Raw genomic sequence first — 19,229 nt, 5'->3', positions numbered from 1 at the left:
TGTGTATTTGCTGGGCATGACTCCACAGGACCACATTTCTGCTTCCTGCCAAATGTTGAACAGTGGATTCAACTAAAAGCACAGAGCATTATCCTGGATTACCTTATTTAGCGAACTGCTAAACGCAGGGTAAATACCCGATAGCTGAAATCTATGCTTTAGTCGAAGCACCACAAAAAAGTAAAGCCATACGGAGAGTCCTGCAAGCAATCTTGTCGAAAAAGATTAAAATTTGTGTCTAGACGGTGGGATTAGGACCATTTGGTTTAGTGATTAAAGTAGCTTTATTTGGATATCTTTTGGAAAAAAGTCCTGTCCTGAATTGAAAAAAAGCAAATCTTATTCTGCTTTTTTCATGCATGTGTTGAACATCTGTTCATCTTCTCAAATCAGAGGAAAAGTTGTGCTGTACTCTCACACGGCCTAAGGGTGTAAACATGCCTGGAAGGGAAACCGCTGAACCCACTAATACGTTTAAAAATGTGTTAAACAATAAGCATCAGTGACAGCGTAGCAGATAAAATGTTAACATAAGAAAACAGTGAGGCATGCCAAACCTCTAACCACAGCGAGAGCAATTATGTATGTTTGAACACAGAACTTAGCCCTGAGGCGACGAGGTGAGAGTCATGACAGTAAATATGTCTGAATGGAACAGGAAGAAACAAGAATGGGATGCTTAAGTGCAATGATAAACCCAACCTGACAGCCCGAGGCGAGGAGATGATAGTCACAATGAAACGTCATCTGTACAGGAGAGCTAAAAGGCGAAAATTGAGAGCTTTATTCTGACAATAAAATGAGTGAGTCAGAGAGGCAAGCGGACTTATCATACAATAGAAAAACAACTGAACACTATTTCAGAGAGGAAATAGAGGTAGTTATTAGAAGGATGAGTCAGAGCTAATGAATGAGAAATAGCACATAGCACAGAATACACAGACAGATGGAGGCGTAGAGGAGCTGATATCAAACCGAGGCCTCCCTGGCAGAGACATGAATAGCCATTTTGTGATGGCATTAATACAAAAGCACTGCTTCAGACATGAAAAACCTTTCAGATTATGATGGATTCTCTTTGAAGTGGATACATTCAAACTCCCACTTATTTCTACATGAACTGCAAGTGCTGTAACATGGAATTACCGTCGCACTAGCTTTCCACCCACAAGGCAAATTGGCTGAAATGTACTTATTGATTCCATTTCTAGTCACCATCATTTACATGTAATTATACTCGGGCAACTTCTCTGATAACACTGCATCTATGATTCAGGTCTGGAACTTGAGACTGCCCAACAGCTCTAAAATGAAGCATCTGTAACTTCCAGTTAAAAAAACACCTTATGTGGGAATGAGGTCTGCCAAAACTATTGAGATGAGATGTTGTTGATTTGAAAGTGAGGTTGGAGGATTGTGACAGTATCCTTCCATCATGACTTGTACTGTCCAGTTTTGCAAGAGGCTGCCTCCACAACAACCGACTTATCTGTCAGCTGCTTCAGCCAAATCACGAAAATAAAATGTTAGTGTTCTATGTTTATGCAAACAATGCATACCATCAAATTACCTGTCAGTGCTGTGAGACAGCTGCCAAGGGAGAGACTACTGTTTCATGCAGTATTTTGACATTTGTTAGCGTGAAACCACTGGATAGTTTCAACATCTGTTAGTATGAAACCACTTGATAGTTTCAGCAGTTGAAAGCATGAAACCACTAGATAGTATCAGCAGTTGAAAGCATGAAACCACTAGATAGTATCAGCAGTTGAAAGCATGAAACCACTGGATAGTTTCAACATCTGTTAGCATGAAACCACTGGATAGTGTTACCATCTAGAAGCATGAAACCACCATATAGTTCCAACATCTGTGAGCGTGAGACCACAAGATAGTTTTAACATCTGGAAGCATGAAACCACTGGATAGTTTCAGCAGTTGAAAAGCATGACACCACTGGATAGTTTTACCATCTGGAAGCATGAAACCACTGGATAGATTCAACATCTGGAAGCATGAAATCCCTAGATAGATTCAACATTTTTAAGCATGAAACCACTATATAGTTACAACATCTGGAAGCATGAAACCCCTGGGCATTTTCTAGCCACATTTGTGGAAACAAAACCAGATATTTTTCAAGGGACGTCAGGATGATTTCCACTGTGTTTGTGGCAACAAGGTGAGGAAAGTGAAAACTCTGACTTAGCACAGCATTTTGACAACATACAAATTGAAAACTGCACCTAAGGAAAGTAAAGCGGGACTAAATTACACATAAAGTTCCAACACATCAGCTTTTGGCAGAAATTTATTTGGTTACTGGGTTGGCTTTTAAGAGTCCTTCAGGCTCTGGATGCTACTCATACTAAATATAAATGCAAATCTTCCCATCTGAAAACCTTCCAGCCAAACCTCCAAAATATGCGTTTTTCACATGTATACTACAGCATTATACTTCATTGTGTGTAGAATTTTGGTGTAATGTTCATAAATGTTTGCACTGTATATGTGAGAATAAGTGGTTGCATGGGCCATGTGAATTATTTAGAGGCATAATCACCTCCAGTGTAAGCAGAGCTCATAGCATGGCCTTTTGAGGTGTATCGATGTTTTATGACATGCTCTGAATCATCCCCCTCATCTACCCCTCGGCCTGCAGCAGTGTGCTCACTCTCTCTCACTCTGTCCGTCCACTGCATCTCTTGTGGTCTCTCTCTCTCTCTCTCTTTCTCTTCTTCTTGTTTCCTCTGCTGTCTTTTTCCCCTCCCTTACTCTGTAGTACTACATGGTGTGTGTGTGTGTGTGTGTGTGTGTGTGTGTGTGTGTGTGTATGGGTGTGTCTGCCTTATGGTCCCTGGCCATAACTCCCCAACAGTGGAATTTAGATGCAGCACAGAGGAGCGGCCTGGGATTCCATGAATTATGAACTTGATAGATACAAGGCTTTCCAGCTAACGTTACTAACCAAGGCTTCCTGCCGCTTCTCCTCCTTGTCTCTTGTTATCCTGCTGTTTTCCTTTTACTTAATTTTCCACCTCCTCCGTCTTTTGCTCAATTTTTAAGCAGTGCTTCTATATGTAAGACAAATAAGAATATTTCTTTATATTGTCAACAGTGAAAGATAAAAATATAGTCTAGAATTTATTTATTAAGGTTTTGATATACATGTTTTAGAAATGTCTGCCATAATTTCTGTAATTGTGTTTGTTTGTCTTCAAGGGGCAGGCAAATGTGGTTGTTTGTTTACCTACTATTTTAATTTTTTGTGTGGATTTTATGGAAAACGAGCACAAAAAACAAACGCAACAATAACAAACTTGAAATTGGCTTAGGCCTGTCCAGTGGCGGTTCTAGACCAGTTTTAATAGGGGGGCCAGGTTGGGGCCGGCTTTTTTGTTAGGGGGCACATACAACCCCGAAAAAAGGATAAATCCCTCATTCAGACAAAGCAGTGTTTACAATTTCAGCAATTTTGATTGGGTAGTAAACTGCTGAGACACTTCTGCCTTCTGCCTTTCCCTTCAGAACAAAATCATTGCAAGAAATCTGTCATTGTATTATTAATGCAGACTCCCTGTCAGGTGGGCCACAAGGGGGTCCAGACTCAGAGTTACGGGGGCACTGGCCCCTGTTGGCCCCCCCCCCAGAACCGCCCTTGGGCCTGTCAAAAGTTCCAGAAATTAAATTTTCAAAACTTAAAGGAGCAACTTGTAAGTTAAGGACAGAATTTTGGTTTAAAAAAAATTGACCCAACATCATCAAATTAATGTGAAGAAAAAACTTGAGCACAAACAAAAACTGCTGGTGAAGTCTGCAACAATGCTGTGTTCTACAGTATTACAGAACATACCTTGCCAATACTTGGATGCACGAGGCCCCGTCACCACCATTAGGCCTATGGACTTAACCAGATTGCCAAAAATAAATACGTACGGTACGAGCTTCAAGAGCTTTGTGGGACATTAAGAAGGAGCTCTTTCCTCTAAACGAGAAGTGCAACCAACATCATAAACAGACACTTGTTCTGCATTTCCGCTGTGATATTTTAAATAAATATCCTGTCATTACTGCAGGAACTTTCGTACGTTCTCACACATGGAAACATATTACTTTGTGTCATTAATAAACAAAACTCAGAGATGTACAGCAGCCATTCAGAATATGCGATGGAGCAAAACACACATGCACACCAATGCTTATTGCTGTGTCAGAGATGTGGAGAAATAGCCACCCTCCACAAATTCCCTCCCTCTCTGTCTCTCTCTCTCTCTCTCTCTCACACACACACACAGACACACACACACACACACACACACACACACACACAAACACAAACACACACACACACACACACACACACACAAGTGCGTGCAGGAGCCATTACCGCCCAGTGTGTGTAATCTCGCAATTTCTAAAAGGAGATAAGGCCGTGCCTCCTGTCTGAATTTTTCATTCCCCACCCTCTCTGTCTCTGTATAACAGCTGATAAATAAGCAATGAATCCTGTGGACACAACACAGAATGGACTTGATTTTATGTCCTCCACAGAGCCCAATACCAGCTCCACAGAATTCACACTTTGTCTGCCTTTTCTCGTTCGGTCTCACTCTCTTCTTTTTCTCTATGAACCCTGTCTCTCTTTCCAACTCATGCCCTCTTTCTCTCTCGGTTTTAAGACCTAAATCTTATGCTGTGTTCCTCTTCCTTTCCTTTGGTACTTGCCCAGTGAACCATGCTGAGACTAAGACTCTGGCTCCAATAAATGGTGGAAAAGTCTCTCTCTCTCTCTCTCTCTCTCTCTCTCTCTCTCTCTCTCCCTCTCTCTGTGTGTGTGTGTGTTTGTGTGTGTGTGTGTGTGTGTGTGTGTTTGTGTGTGTTTTGAACGTGACCTTTTGCTTTGTTAATCCACTGCCGATTGAGATTTACTGCGCCGTTGGTGAGCAGTTCAGAGTAGCCTCAGTTTAGACTACCACAGTATGAATATACTGAATGCCACCACACCACCCTCCGATTATGCAATATTCTCCTCAGTCAACAAGTGTGTGGGTTGCTTCAGACACACAGAGAGATTGAGTCTGTATCTGAGTGCTGTGCCAGGTGAAGATGTGATGAAGGCAGAAATAAAAAGGAGTCACTTCAAAAGGTACTCTGTCGCCATCTGGTGGTCCAACGAGGATATTATTTAATCTCTCCATCCATAAATTCGCTTAATATAGTTTTTTCTCCTTTTGATGTCGACGGATAGTCCTGAAAAACATGGACTAAGACTTTGGAGTTGTGAATATAATATTTCGTCAAAAATAATGAGCAAATTACTTCAACCAGAGACTCATGTCTTATGCAATGAATCCAAACAAAAGTATACGAGAGTAGTTGATGCGCAATATTCTGAGAATTTATTCCATCGATGTTTAGCATGTCGTTTTTGGGGTTTCTGCAAATAATCATTATAAGACCCTATGCAGCATTTTAAATGACATGTCTTCGACTTTATTAGTCACAAAAGCTTTGCAGCAACATCCAAATAGTTTCCTTCCAAAAATCTCCAACAAATGTTGACAGATATAAAGGGGCAGAAGGTTTACTTAATGATTTCCTGTTTAGAAAATTGACGGATTCCTGTATTTCTATTCTGTTGACGCAATCGCCATTTCCGCACGGCTGTTGCTATGGTAATAAAACATGTAAGTCCCGCCTCTCGTTTCAGTAGAACCAATCCGGTTGTAGTCTGAGTCTTTTTCCCATAAACCGCGAAATGCGAACTTCCTGTTTCTGTCAGTGTTCATATGCTCTTCGTATTACTTCAAATTAGCCATAAAACACACATTTTCACGACGTTTAAGGCAGTATGAACACTGAGCACACTGCTGAAACTGACTGCACTGCAAAAAATAGTCCACTTTCGACGCCAGAGGCGAAGGACTTGAAGAAAGGAATACTGAAGAGGTAACTTGTCAACAGTTGGAGCTAATGCTAAGTTAGCTAGCTGATACCACGTCTGCTAACTATATCTAAACGCTAGAAATATGTTTCCCAAAGCCTTCTTCCACTGTACCTCTGTCTCGGTGTTATATTGGTCCAGGACTTTCTCCAGTAGAGATGAGCCTGAACTGTAGAGTTAACGGTGTTATGTTCGTGTTGATGTTGTTGTTATTGTTCCTGTAACTTCAAGATGCTCAGGAATGCCACACCTCTAACGTTATATGAGCGGAGGAAACACAGTTTGCCCACTTTGTTTTCATAAAGGCCTTTGACACAGACATTTCTGTTAGATAACCTTAAACATCATAACATGTTGTACTGTTTATTTGACATGACTTTCTTTCCCTAGAAAGCGTGAATTAAAGCTTCTACTGTTGGCTGACCATTGATCACTAGAAGTGAAAGTTTATCCCCTTTAGTTGACCACAAATACAGGAACTAGCTAACGTTAGTCTTTCTTGTGTTGTTAATACAATCCAACAACCTTATTGGTCATGAGGTTTCTCTACTTATTCAACATATTCAAATGCTTAGAAATTCCTTTTAATTAATTCAAAACACATATGGGCTTCATTGAGAACTTGTCAAGTGGAAAATCAGTTAATACCAACAGTATCAAGAAAAACACAAGTTGTTTCCTTGCGGATCATCAGAGTAATTCCTGGTTTGATAAGTTATGACTATTGAGCCATAGCTCGTAAATTGATAAAGATGTGCTTTCAAATTTCAAATCTCTCTCAAAGGGGCTAGAAACTCAATTAATTCCAAAAGATATAATGTATTACTGGTTGAATGTTTCTGTAAGACGTTTGAACTCTGGCTGTTAACCAGTTTTCGCTCATACACAAACACTCGCACACACACACACACACACACACACACACACACACAATAAAGCTTTTATTGCCATTATTGAAAATTAGGAATGAGAAATTGAATGAAAACTGAGTGAACATGTAACCTGCCACCCTCAAAGAGATTTAATTACGTATACATTTTCTCACTGAGTGAAACATATCTGGTCTTGAACAACAATTTCCTTCCTCTGTCTCCCTAGAACTCCATTCTCAAAGTTTAAGAGAGTACATTCCAACTTCAAATCACCTGTAAGTAAACCCCTCCTCAGTCTGTAATACACATAAACTCAGACACAATTCTTAGCATAGGTATTATAGCTGTCTGTTTTGTACCTCACAGCTTCAAGTATCTGAGAGTTCTAAAGTTAGTCCTGCAGAGGAGGTGGCAGAGCTCGAGAGGAGAAGAGAGCAGCTGGACACAGAGATAGCACAGCTGGAGGCTGAGTAAGTACAGCTGTGTACAGTGTGTGTGTGCGTGTGTGTGTGTTGATTAAGTCAAGCATTATGATTGAGTTTAGGATTAGGGAATAGTGAATCAATAGTGTTATTTCCCACAAAAAATAACCTGAAATAACTATAATGCATGTGTTTGTACAATTGTGCTCCTCTTGACTGCACATAGTTTTGTCAGCATTAATCTGATTTGGCTCATTTTGAAGTGTGTGTGTGTGTGTGTGTGTGTGTGTGTGTGTGTGTGTGTGTGTGCGCGCGCCTGTGTCTTAGCATTGCATGTAACACTTGCACAGATCTGCATTTGTTGGAGACCAGTTGTATGTGTGTGTTTCCCCAGGGGATACAGAGTAGAGGAACTGGAGCATCATATTGATATGCTGCATGAATACAATGACATCAAAGACATTGGACAATCACTCCTCGGACGTATTGGTAAGAGAAATACTCATTGAGATGATTTAATTCACTAGTTTTAGTAGTATTTAAAAGTGCCAATAGTAGCCTAGGATTACAGAATTTACAGGGCCAAGATACCATTTTTAAGTTCAATTTTTTTATTAATGAATTGTGGGTCAGATAGATACATACATACATACATACATACAACTCAAGACTTCTTCAGCTCAGTTCTTAATATCATATAAGCGCAATTCACATTCTAATTCTGATTCTAGTGAATAGTCACATGCAGACTGTAGGACTGAGTCTAATTTCTCTTTCAAGTGAACTGAGTTGTGGAAAATCTATGGTATGGCAGCGAATTACTTGAACCATCTACACTATACATTATAACACCCGGCATGTCAGATGATCACGGCAGCCATTATGATGCATCTTATCTTCCCTCTGTTAGCAGTTGCCTTTTTTCTATCCATAACTTATCCAGTCCAGTTGTAGTTATGGGTTATGAGTCGGTTCTTCAGACCAACAAAAAAGATATGTTGCAAGATGACAGGAATCCAAGACTTTCAGCTGAATGATTTGTTTCACTGTCTGTGTGACTCATGTTAACACATGTCGGCTCATTTATAATCAGGAAGTGTGCCCCCTCGAGAAACTAGATGAGACATATAACAATAAGTCTTTTCTGGTTAGACACAAAGAAAAGAAACTGCAGAAAGATGTGTGTGATCACATCTTTAAAAACTCCTTAAATATGGATGATTGTAAAAAGACACCCTTCAAAAAGGAGGCAACATTTTATTTATCACATGGTCACATATAGTTTTTGCCATCACAAACTCATGCCTTATGGTATTTTAACTGATCATACCAATAACAGTTAATAGAGGGTGTATTCACTTAACTAACTAGTGAAAAGTAGTGAACTAAATACACTGTTATTTTAAACATGTACCACAGAAGGAAACATTTCAAAGAGCTATTATCTTATCAGCTATTATAGAGCTTGTCGGAAAATGTAAACTGATGATGATGGGCTTCGCTTTGTCTAATTACAGTATGTTGAAATTGGTTGAGATTCAAATTATTCTACAGGCAGCCACTAGAGGGCAACAAAACAGTATGTTTCTGTCAATAGAACTAGATTACTTTCATTTGACTTTGGAAAGTATTTACACAACACTGATTATGTTTGCATTTAGATTACATTGCCTTGCCTTTCAAGCATCCAATCCAATAAGCATAGAAACATGTCATGGTTGAAGTGCTGCTCTTATTTGGACAAGCTTGGTTATACTCTTACTCATACAGCTTAAATTAACCAGCCACTGATGGTCCTTTTGGGTCCACTAATATGTTTACTAATATTAATTCAGCATTGCCATCATACATCATAAGATGACATAAGTATTAATTAAGTTGAAATCACAACACTTTTGGTGAAACGTTAATAATCCTCTTGCCAGCTAGTACAACAGTTGCAGACTGTAGACCCATCAGATCAGAAAGTTGTGTTGGCATTTGACCTTCTCTCCAAAACCCTTGTGACACTGCATAGCACTGTTTAGACCCCTCAAGAAGTGATGCAGAGTATGTCTGAGGACATACCAGACTGAGGAAATAGGCTACAATGAGTGAAAGACAGTTGTAAGTCTCTTTTGAAATATACTTGTTTGCATGTGCTGTAACTGCATGAGGTTAAGAAACTGTAGAGGAGTTCACATATTTCACCCTGTCAGGGAGGTTTTGGTGACACACAGCCAGCTCATATTATGTTCTGAGCATATGTGTCATAACAAACATGACTTTTTACCTAGTTTTAAATGAAGAGGCTAGTATGTGTTTGGAGTTAACTGTATGACAATGAACTTTTAACTGGATATAAAAGAGTCTCAATTTAATACTGATGCCTCTTACCTGTATAAGCAAATAAGATGTGTACATAATAATGATTCTTATTGTCTGTCACCAGGTCAAATTCCGTTTTATCCGGGTTGGAAAAGTCATAAAATTAATACCTTTTTTTATGTTGGAGTGCTGAGAATGAATAGAGGAGTTTCACAGCCTGAGGGAAAAGGCTGCTCTGTAGTCTGGTGGTACATTACGTCACTAAAACAAAGTTTACCCTGTCTGACCCTTGTGATCTTTAGTCTAATGAGGCTAGAAGAATCAACAAAAAATAAAAGTTCCTCGTAATAGCTCTAAGTAAAATCTGGACATCCCCTGATTTTGTCTACTGATCTTTACACAATAATGTACACAGGAACAACACAAAAAGTTTCTACATTCCTCAAATGCTGTAACATCACTTATTTCCCACTTCTGTGGTAAACTGGGAAATCTCTTGATTTAAAACTATATTGTGAGTTGATTGCATACTATCTCTTTAAGTTCTCTCTCAGTACAGTGGCGAGTCAGGATGATAATGTCCTCTTAGTGAATGGAGGTGGCGTTTCCCCTCTGACACAATGACAGTCTTTCACATCACTTACACACATACAAGTACAGTGTCTGTCAGTCATGCAGACACGCGTACACACACTGTCAAGCACAAACACATGCTATCATCCTCTCTTTCCCTCTTCCTGCGCTCTCTCTCTCCTTCACTTTCTCTCAAACACACACACATACATTCACACACTTTCACAAAGAGTGTACACTTGAACACTGAGTTGCTGTTATTCTGAAAGGGTGGAGATGGTGGGCAGGCTGTAGAATGAGAGGAGACGAGGAGATGCCCTGCAGTACACTCTAAGGACAACTGTCTCTTTGTCTTTCACCATGTCCATCTGTCTGTCTGTCGGTCAAGATTAAGGTCATTGTCGCATCACTCAAGAAATGTCTTTTTTTTTTTGTTTTAAAAATGTCCACATTTTCACGAGTTTAGAAGTATTTATGAGCTTCCTTAATGAGGATTGAGACAGTTTTCCTTTATCATTCATGCTTTAGCCTCGTATTTGGGTCTAGTACTTTCTAAACTGAAATCTTGTGAAATGTCAGTGAAGAAAGACCAAAGGCATGAAATTTGATAAAAGGCATCTCCCATTAAATAATCTTGTACTATACGTAACTTAATGTTTTAAGCGCTGCACAAATGAACAAAGATAATTGACAAAACAATGAGCTCAAGACCTTCAAATCCCCTTCATTCCAATAGCACTGTACTATATGTAGAACAGTGTTGTTCTTCCTAAACAAATATAATGTGTATCAGGAAAAGAGAAATGGCTGCATGATCCAGATTTTAATTGTCAAGGCTAGTTAAAAGACAGTGTAAAGATTTAGGAGGAATATATATATCATATACAGTATATATTAGGGAGAGAGACGGAGACAGAGCTATTGTATTAATTACGTTAGATTGTCGTAATAACAAATGCTACAACTTTGTCAGTCCTGTATATAAGAAAAAAACAATAAAGATCCCTGTGTCAGGCTCAGCCTGGGACAGCTTACCATTGCTTGGATCCACATGATGGAAAGGAGGCAGAGATCCAGCTAGTGGGGCTGATTTGTCAGATATGTTAGATGACGTATCAACAACAACTTAAAAAAAAAAAAGCTGAAAATGAAAATGAAGATGGGCTAAGATGAGATGTCTGTCAAAAGCATTTCAAGGCCACTGTGTAAAATCCTGTCATCGTGTACAAGTCTTTTGTTTAATGTGGTTTCTTTTCTTGTACTGTGCTCTTGGTCTGTTCAGTGTTTTGTGGATTGTTTGAAAAGCAGACCAGAGGGATCTGACCCTGTAATCTGCTGAAGGGGCCTAACCCCCACTTTCCTCTGTCTTGCAGCTGCTCTAAGGGGGACAACTACACGAGATCTCTACAGCCACTTTGGTCTGGAACTTGATGACTGAATAAAAAAAAGACTGGTAAAAATGTATGAAAACACAGTGTTGGGAATTGTTCGTCTAGCAAAGGGTAGAGGGGCGGAATTCTGTTGACCTCAACCAGCCTCTTCAGACTATAGTTTGCCCATCTTCCTTGTGATTCTGTTTTCACCTTTTTACAGAGGGAGATTTGTGTGTGTGAGCATGATCAGATAGGAATGGTGTTAGTCCAGCAGGCAGGCCTAATATTTAGAATAGGCCGTCTAATCAAAAAAAATGTTCGTATGGTTTTATTCTCCAGCCTGTTGCCTGCCTCGGTTGTGCAAGAATATCAATGTTATTAAGACTAGTTGCTTTGAAAGGACTCGTTTTGACATTTGAGCTTATTTAAATAGTTTGAAAAAGTAAGGGTATGTCAAGTTTTTTCTCAGACTTTTCTTTGTTATTTAAAGCGTAAAATAAAATGTGCTAGCCTTTAATATAATATGTTTGTATGCTGGTAATTACAAATAGGCACTCATACCGCCACTGACAGGATTTTCATTACATTAACATTTAAAATAACATTTAACCCACTATGGAAACTAACGAAGTTACAGATACAATACTCGTTTCACACTCTCCAACCCCAAACAGCAACAACACAGGACAAACATTTCTTCATTTCTTCACATTTGTGTTATTATTCTATATCTACAACATTGTGCAGTCAGCAGTTACTTGATAGTGATATGTTGAAGTTGAAAGCTTGCCTACTGGCAGTTTAAGTAAATACATACTGAGTGAAAGTGTGAAAATAGGCCAGATAAGGTCACCAGCCTGCCACCTCTTAAAAATATCATTGAAGGGAAAAAGGATATTAGCCAACTGTCACATTTGTTTCTAGTTTCCTGTCTATCTCCACGGGACCATGTAAGGTTTAACTAATTGTTGAGTACCTACTTCCTTTTTTTTATATAAAGTACCCAATGTTGCCCTGTTCGGTCTATCTGCTGGACAGAGAACACAGGCTGGTGGCATAATACTCTGGGTGTGCCCTTATCTATCTGAGAAAGGCTGACTATGTGTCCTGTCTGACTGATAGCGGCGAAAGAGCTTCACATCCCTGATGATGCTCTGTTTCTGTGTCGATGGATGCCTGTTGTGAGAGTGTGATGAAGTGTGTACCTGTACCTTTTTATCTAATTTGTTGGTCAAAGATCATTCTATTTTCTTATCTTGATCTTTGCATCGCTGGACACTATGTGCCATCTTTACCACTTGGGAAGTAACCTGTGTTAACCTGTAAAGTGACCTACAGCAGTTTGTTATAGTAGGTCTTTTGTAATCTTTCCTGATTATGCAATATGCTTTATGACATGACAAACTGCTGCAATGAACAGTGTGTAAAATGTCAGCCTCGAGAAACAATGTCAAAAGTATGCCTAAGTTCTTCTGTTCTGTCATGTGGGCTAAAGTTGAAGGAATCAACGAGACAAAAAAATAATCTTTTGGTGCTGTCTGGCCCTGCAGTTGAGATATTATAGTATGTATATATATACATACATACATACATACATACATACATACATACATACATACAATGTTTTCACAATTATTGTTTACCAGTCGTGGTTGCAAGCTCAGGCTCTTCAATTAAATCAACTAGCTGATGTAGCATTTGGGTATAGCAAAAAAAATAAAAAATAACCTGCAAGATGGAAGCTACTTGGTTATCATTGTATATCCTCAAGGAAAATCAAAAATACATATTTTATACATTTATCCATCTAGACCTTGTTGGTGTCAGTGCCATCTAGTTACATTTAAAAGAAGACAGACATCTCTACCGCTAGTATTTCCAAAACTCAGCATCTCACCAACACAATCTAGATGGATACACAGCACTTCAGGTGATAAATAAAGAATATGTATTTTTGATTTAGGGATGAACTGTGCCTTTAACCCACTTATGGGCATGAGAGATTACTGCTTTACAGTGTGTCCTTCCTCATTTAAATCCCCTCTTGTAGAGTGAATGGAGGGACGTGGTGAGGCCGCCTCCACATGCAGAGGCAGGGTTCATTTTACGCCACACGGCTCAGCATCAGGGCCTCGTCACTACCGGGTGGAAACTGCTGTGCGTGCTGGCTTCGTTGTCTGTAGGCGAGCAGGCAGGGGGCCGCACCGCATTTCCTCCTCACCAGTGCCGCAAACCCCGCCCCTGCCGGAGAGGATGTTGAAAAAAACGCCGTCTCCGATTGGCCCGGGCGGCCCGTCCGTCAGCGCTTATTCCTGACACACTGATGGGACGCTGACGGCGGTGGGCGGGCGCAGCTAAGAAAATTATAAGGTCATTTGAATTACGCTTGCTAGCGAGCTTATCGGCTACAATGAACCCAGAAATGATATCAATGATTGTGACAATGAACGGACGATGATCGCGGGGTCAGAGTCGAAGCGCACAGCTAGGCGAGTTTGACGCCCGAGCCGCCGGAGGAGGAGAGCAGCAGCAGCGCGTTGTGATATTAACAACAGGAGGGGATCCCGGTGCGTGTGTCCGTCTCTCTGTGCGTTTCTGTGAGCCTCTGTGAAGCCGAGCGGCGGTGAGGAGAGGAGCGGAGCGGAGGGGGCGACCAGGCTAGTCTGTAAGCCGATCAAGGGGAGAATCGCACACAACGAGTTTCACGTCTGGGATTTTTCTGCGCATCTACATGCTTGTGACGGTGTGAGCGAGGTGCAAGGTATGTAAGCAGCAGCAAAAAATAAATAAAAAAACGACTATCACCACCACCACAGCCAGCCACAGCCCAGGGTGACTGTGCGCCCCCGCGATGCTCAACTTCACAGATAGGTCCGCTTATTATAAGGGGGGAAAGGAAAGAGTACTGACTCCATTGTCCTCTGTCCACCTTGTGGGCGATCGACCCGCTCACGGGAACACGAGAGGTGGCTCGACACTTTTTAATATCTCGCTCCATGAATATGTGAACGTGGACTGCATATTCGGCACGCCGCTTTATCCTGACAAGAGGCTGCTGTCACACTGTCCATCCGCTTCCTCGCTTAAAGCCGATGCGCGCAATACGCTGCGCATCCTGCTCCTGAGCCTGTTACCATGATAACCTACATCGGGACGGCCCGTTAAATATGATCCAACCGGGTCTGACGACTGAAGGCCCAGTCCGCAAGCGCACATGGCACGGCTGGTGAGGCGCAGTCTAGTCTCACCGTCAAGTGGGTTGAGCCTCTCTTGTCGTTTTCAAATCCACTACCGCAATATGATGCTAGTCCGCGCCTCTTAAATTTCCGGGTGTAGCAGCAGCGAATGATGAAGCTCTTTTCCTTACTGTTAGTGCATTTCTTTCGCTTGACATCATGTCGGGCATTCAAGAGTACTTTAATCGTCCATGTTTTTTTTTAATTTGAAATAGCTGCAGACTTGTTGAACTGCAATGATCACCATTCAAGCAACATGCGAGAGGGACAGCAGTAAATACCCAGTCAGCATCTTGGCTCTGTAAAAAAAATGGGCTTACACCTTCCAGATAAACACACAACAAACCCCACAGTGTTTTTCTGCGTGGGCTAATAAATAGATAATAAGCAGTCATGCAAACCTATCCTTTACCACTTTGGGATCATCTTCCTGGCTATCTGGTGGCTCAGCACCAATGTCAACACATGCTGTCCTCTGCTGCTGCTGCTCTCAGCTGTCACTAAGGCTGATTTGCTTTGAGTTAGGGTTTCCCCCAAGGTCTCAGCAGCCTTGAGCTGTGTTCAACTGCAAGATACAAGAAAACTCAAGTAATTCTCAGTTTTATCAGACTGCTCCTGCGAAAAAAAAAAAAAAAAAAATAGCCTATTACACTCATACGTGTCTTTGTTACTAACAAAATGTTTGTATATTTTCCTCTTACATACTCCTGACCACTTATAGATGTCACACATGATGACAACATACAGTATACAGCTGGTTGCGTTTGGGTGACCTCTTCCTCATATATTACAAACTGGCAGTGTACCAGGGCTGAGTCAGTGGATAAAATCAGACACAGAATGTGAAAAACAAAATCATGTTTGATAACATTCTTAAAGGAGATGATAATCTGAAAAACAGAAAATTCTGTCGTTATCTGCTCACCCTCGTGCAGACAGTCAGGAGAAGTTTTGTTGTCTACAATACATATCTGGTGCTTCACAGCAAAACAGTTACAGCATTGTCCCATAAGTAACTGAAATAAACAATAAATGGTTCCATACTGCTTGTATGGTGTATTCAAAGTCTTCAGAAGCCCTGTGATCCTAGATTGATTCGCAAAGACATAATTTACACCCTCGATATGCACTCAGTCTTCTGCAACCACTTCAGATGGGCTGCACGCTAATGCTCTTAGCCTAGCTGCTGCAGGGAAAATTTTAAAAAGGGTGTATATAAACCTTTTAAATCAATGTAGGATCCCTGGGCTTCAGATACCTTGGATTACACAAAATGAGCTGGGGTTTTTTTGTTTATTTTGTTTTGCTGTGAAGAAATGTTTTGTGGACTATGAAACTTAAGCCTATTGTGCATCAGCATGAGGAGGAGTAGATAATGACTGAATTTACATATTTTGGTGAACTTATCCATGAAGTGGATTGAAGTCAAGCAGATAGACCTCCCAAGTTAATTTCTTTTGCACATTTAAACCGCTCGTAACCTTTCTCCCACTGAACTGATGCTTGGTCTGGAGTGTTTTGTGATTAGTCGCCACGCTCTGCAGCCACTATCTGTATCTATTTATATATGTGTGTGCATTCTTTCAGGATGATGCGTCTAGCGTGCTGCACGGCCCTGCTGTTTGTGTTGAGGCTCCTGGTGGGCTTGCCTTGGTACCAGGTTCTCCCGGCCATCCTGATCTTCTACCTGGGAAGCGGAGGATGGAGTTTCCTGCAGATTTTTGCCAGAACAGTCGGCAGAGACTTGCAGTAAGTGTGGGGATTTTGTGTGTGTGTATTTGCATGGTTCCATTGTGAAATATGGCCACAATTTTGATTTATGATTAAAAAAAAAAATAATAATAACCTAACATTATCAACAGAGTACTCTGGTGATATGCTGCCCCCTATGGTTTTTGAGCTGCCTATTGAAAACTGGCCATATTCCACAAATAACGCCTTTAATGACACTTTAAAAAGTGCTGGAATTTGAATGATGTTCAAGCTCCTTATTTTAAAACCGGGCAGGTTTTGAGTTTACGTCTGTTGTCAGTGGGAGCCACTGCCAAAATTTACTGCAGTCTGTGAGTATTTTGACAGTGACAAATTTTCTCTGGTTTTGGCTCGAAACTCCAGAATAATAAACCTAAAGGGAGACAATGACTGTGAGGGAAAAGTGCAGATTTTCTGGTTTTCTTTGAGTGTTTTAACATCCAGATTGTGTGTAATGTAATAGAACTGTAGCCCTATCATGCTCTCAGTGCTCTGTTGCAAAGTCATAGCCTTGTTTATGTACTAAAAGGGTTGTTTCCTTCAGTCCTCATTCAGTCTGCCTCTTAAATCCAATGCACTGGATACACAGACAAAACAATAAATAAGGTGTCACTGTCGAAACACTTCACTGATATCTTCACTATCAAAGGTCCTCGACATAAGTGAAGTCAGCCAAAACAAGACCTTCAACATAAAGTAACTAAAATGTGACATATGAACGCACTAGTTTCCAATAACTAGTAGTTTTTGCTCAAGTGATAGACATGAAAATTGTGCTGTAAATCAGTGAAAAGTCAATATAGGGACTCCAAGCATTTTGCAGCTGGCAAAGGAAATGAGTTCAGGTAGAGCAGGGCTGTAAATCCAAATTACTATTATCATCTCTCGACTGAATGATGTGTGATGAAACGATGATATTGACTCAAATGGGTACAAGTAAGTCAATTATTAAAAACACGAATTAGCTCAGGTTTTTACAAAAATTACCATCAGAATAAATTTAAGCTTTGACTCATTAAAAGTTAGAAGGACATCATGCAGGATCATTATTACTGAGCATGTTGCTTGCTCAATGTTTGTTAGAGGAACAAGTGGAAGTGAAGTGTTGTCACATCTCTAGCCCTGCAAACACGTAGCCTGAAAGCAGCTTTGAAGAATTCACCACAAGACCTGAGGCTCCTCCTCGCGCCAAACCCAGTTTAGCAGCCTTTGCTTGTTCCTCTCCAAAGTGTTTCTAAACTTTGCGACATGGCAGGTCGTGTGAAATATTTTCGACTAAGGACAATAGAGAGGATTGGGGAGGTGCAGGTCATTTCTTACCTAAAGCCAATATTTACAGTATTGGGTTACCGTGGCAATGGGTTTGTGGTTAACTTCCTCCTTTCATCAATAGCTCCAGCAGTGGTAGAACAGGAAATTGTAAAATATGGGCTTTTAAGACTGAGTAAGCCAAAGTGGCCTAACCAGTAGAGATTAGTGCTTTCCTATATAAAAAAAATGGCCTCAGCTCCCTCACTACTGAGAGAGATAACGATCACAGCTTCCAAGGATTTTTGCTAAATTATCATAATATAACAGTACGCTATTGTTAAGATTTGTTCTTTATTTTAGACTAGTGATAACCTGTGCTCGAGTTCTGATAATGTTGTCGTTGTTTGTCTTTGACTAGTTTCAAACCTCAAGGTTAAAAATTCACTATATGTAAACCTATCAAAACACACCTTTTGCACAGTGACGCGTAAATTCCTATTGTGTAATGTACTGTGACAAGGCTGGGGTGTTTATACCCTCAAAAGCACATCTTAATGCCTTTGTAAACTAAACCGACCTCCGGTATACACATTTTGGTCGCTGCAAATGCCAGAGATTGTCACTGGGTGGTTTAGTAGTAGGCGTAAAGCATCTGTGTTTGCTAGAATTGGTTGTAAATAGACAATTTTTTATTGGCGCAATGCAGCTTGTTTTTCCAATATGATGGTCCACTCATGGACGTCAAAGAGGATATGAGTATGCCAAATCCTTGGGTATAATACCATGAGATGTGTTATGGATCTTGATAAGGGTCACTTTGCGAAGAGCAAACTCAGAGCAAACTAAAGTCAGCTTGAATAAAGAAATGAAAAAAAACAAACTAGTCTAGGGCTGGGCAATATATCTATATTACATCGTTATCATGATATGATATTTTATCTTGCCCTGGTTTTAAAGTCTGCGTTGGAGTAATGTGATTGTAATTTACCAACCTTTTGTTCTAATAGTTACCCGACCCACTTAGTTATTTTATCCACATTATTCAGCGTTTTTCAATCATATCCCTCCGTCAAGATGAACGTTTTCGTAATCTCCATCCATACTTAGACATAAAAGTGCACATCCCACGCCCATTCACGTACACTGGGTATGTGCAGGCCATTGTAAACAGGAAGCAAGTTGTTTACTTTGTTCGGGTGTTACTGCTCTTCACAGAGTTTTCTTCGATAACTTGTCAGCAAACACTGTAAGCAGCCATTATTGTCTCTTTTTAATTATTGGATTATCAATGTCCGTTTGTGTCTTTCTAACTATAGTGTTAAACAGGCTAACATCAATTCTGTCAACGTACAAAATCAAATACTCCGATATTATAATCCACCAATTACATTTCTGTCTCTCGGGATAATCTGGTTTTTTGAAGTGGGGTCATATAAAGTACATATCTATAGTCGGTCTGTTCCCTACCGTAATTGCCGATCAGCGCAGCCTCAGTTTGG

General features: G+C 40.4%; 2 protein-coding genes across 4 annotated transcripts in view; both read left to right on the top strand.

The window, feature by feature from the left end:
- The first annotated feature begins 5,721 nt into the window (after positions 1-5,721).
- Positions 5,722-13,227, top strand: swi5 (SWI5 homologous recombination repair protein). The gene is made up of 5 exons (XM_030435568.1): positions 5,722-5,949; positions 7,043-7,091; positions 7,183-7,286; positions 7,633-7,727; positions 11,492-13,227. The coding sequence occupies exons 1-5, from the start codon at positions 5,852-5,854 to the stop codon at positions 11,554-11,556; spliced, it is 411 nt and encodes a 136-aa protein (XP_030291428.1). The 5' UTR covers positions 5,722-5,851; the 3' UTR covers positions 11,557-13,227.
- Positions 7,633-19,229, top strand: part of slc27a4 (solute carrier family 27 member 4) — a 27,309-nt gene continuing 15,712 nt past the window's right edge. Inside the window, exons 1-2 of one of the 3 annotated variants that reach the window (XM_030435566.1) lie at positions 7,633-7,727; positions 16,315-16,476. In XM_030435566.1, the coding sequence (XP_030291426.1) occupies positions 16,316-16,476 (161 nt within the window). In that variant the 5' untranslated portion in view covers positions 7,633-7,727; position 16,315. Of the gene's footprint in view, positions 7,728-11,491; positions 11,580-13,796; positions 14,253-16,314; positions 16,477-19,229 lie in introns of those variants that run through there. The other 2 variants (XM_030435564.1, XM_030435565.1) reach the window with 2 other exon arrangements.

This window comes from Sparus aurata, chromosome 12, assembly GCF_900880675.1.
Source record: "Sparus aurata chromosome 12, fSpaAur1.1, whole genome shotgun sequence".
Classification (NCBI taxonomy): domain Eukaryota; kingdom Metazoa; phylum Chordata; class Actinopteri; order Spariformes; family Sparidae; genus Sparus; species Sparus aurata.
This window is presented reverse-complemented; position numbering and strand designations above follow the sequence as displayed.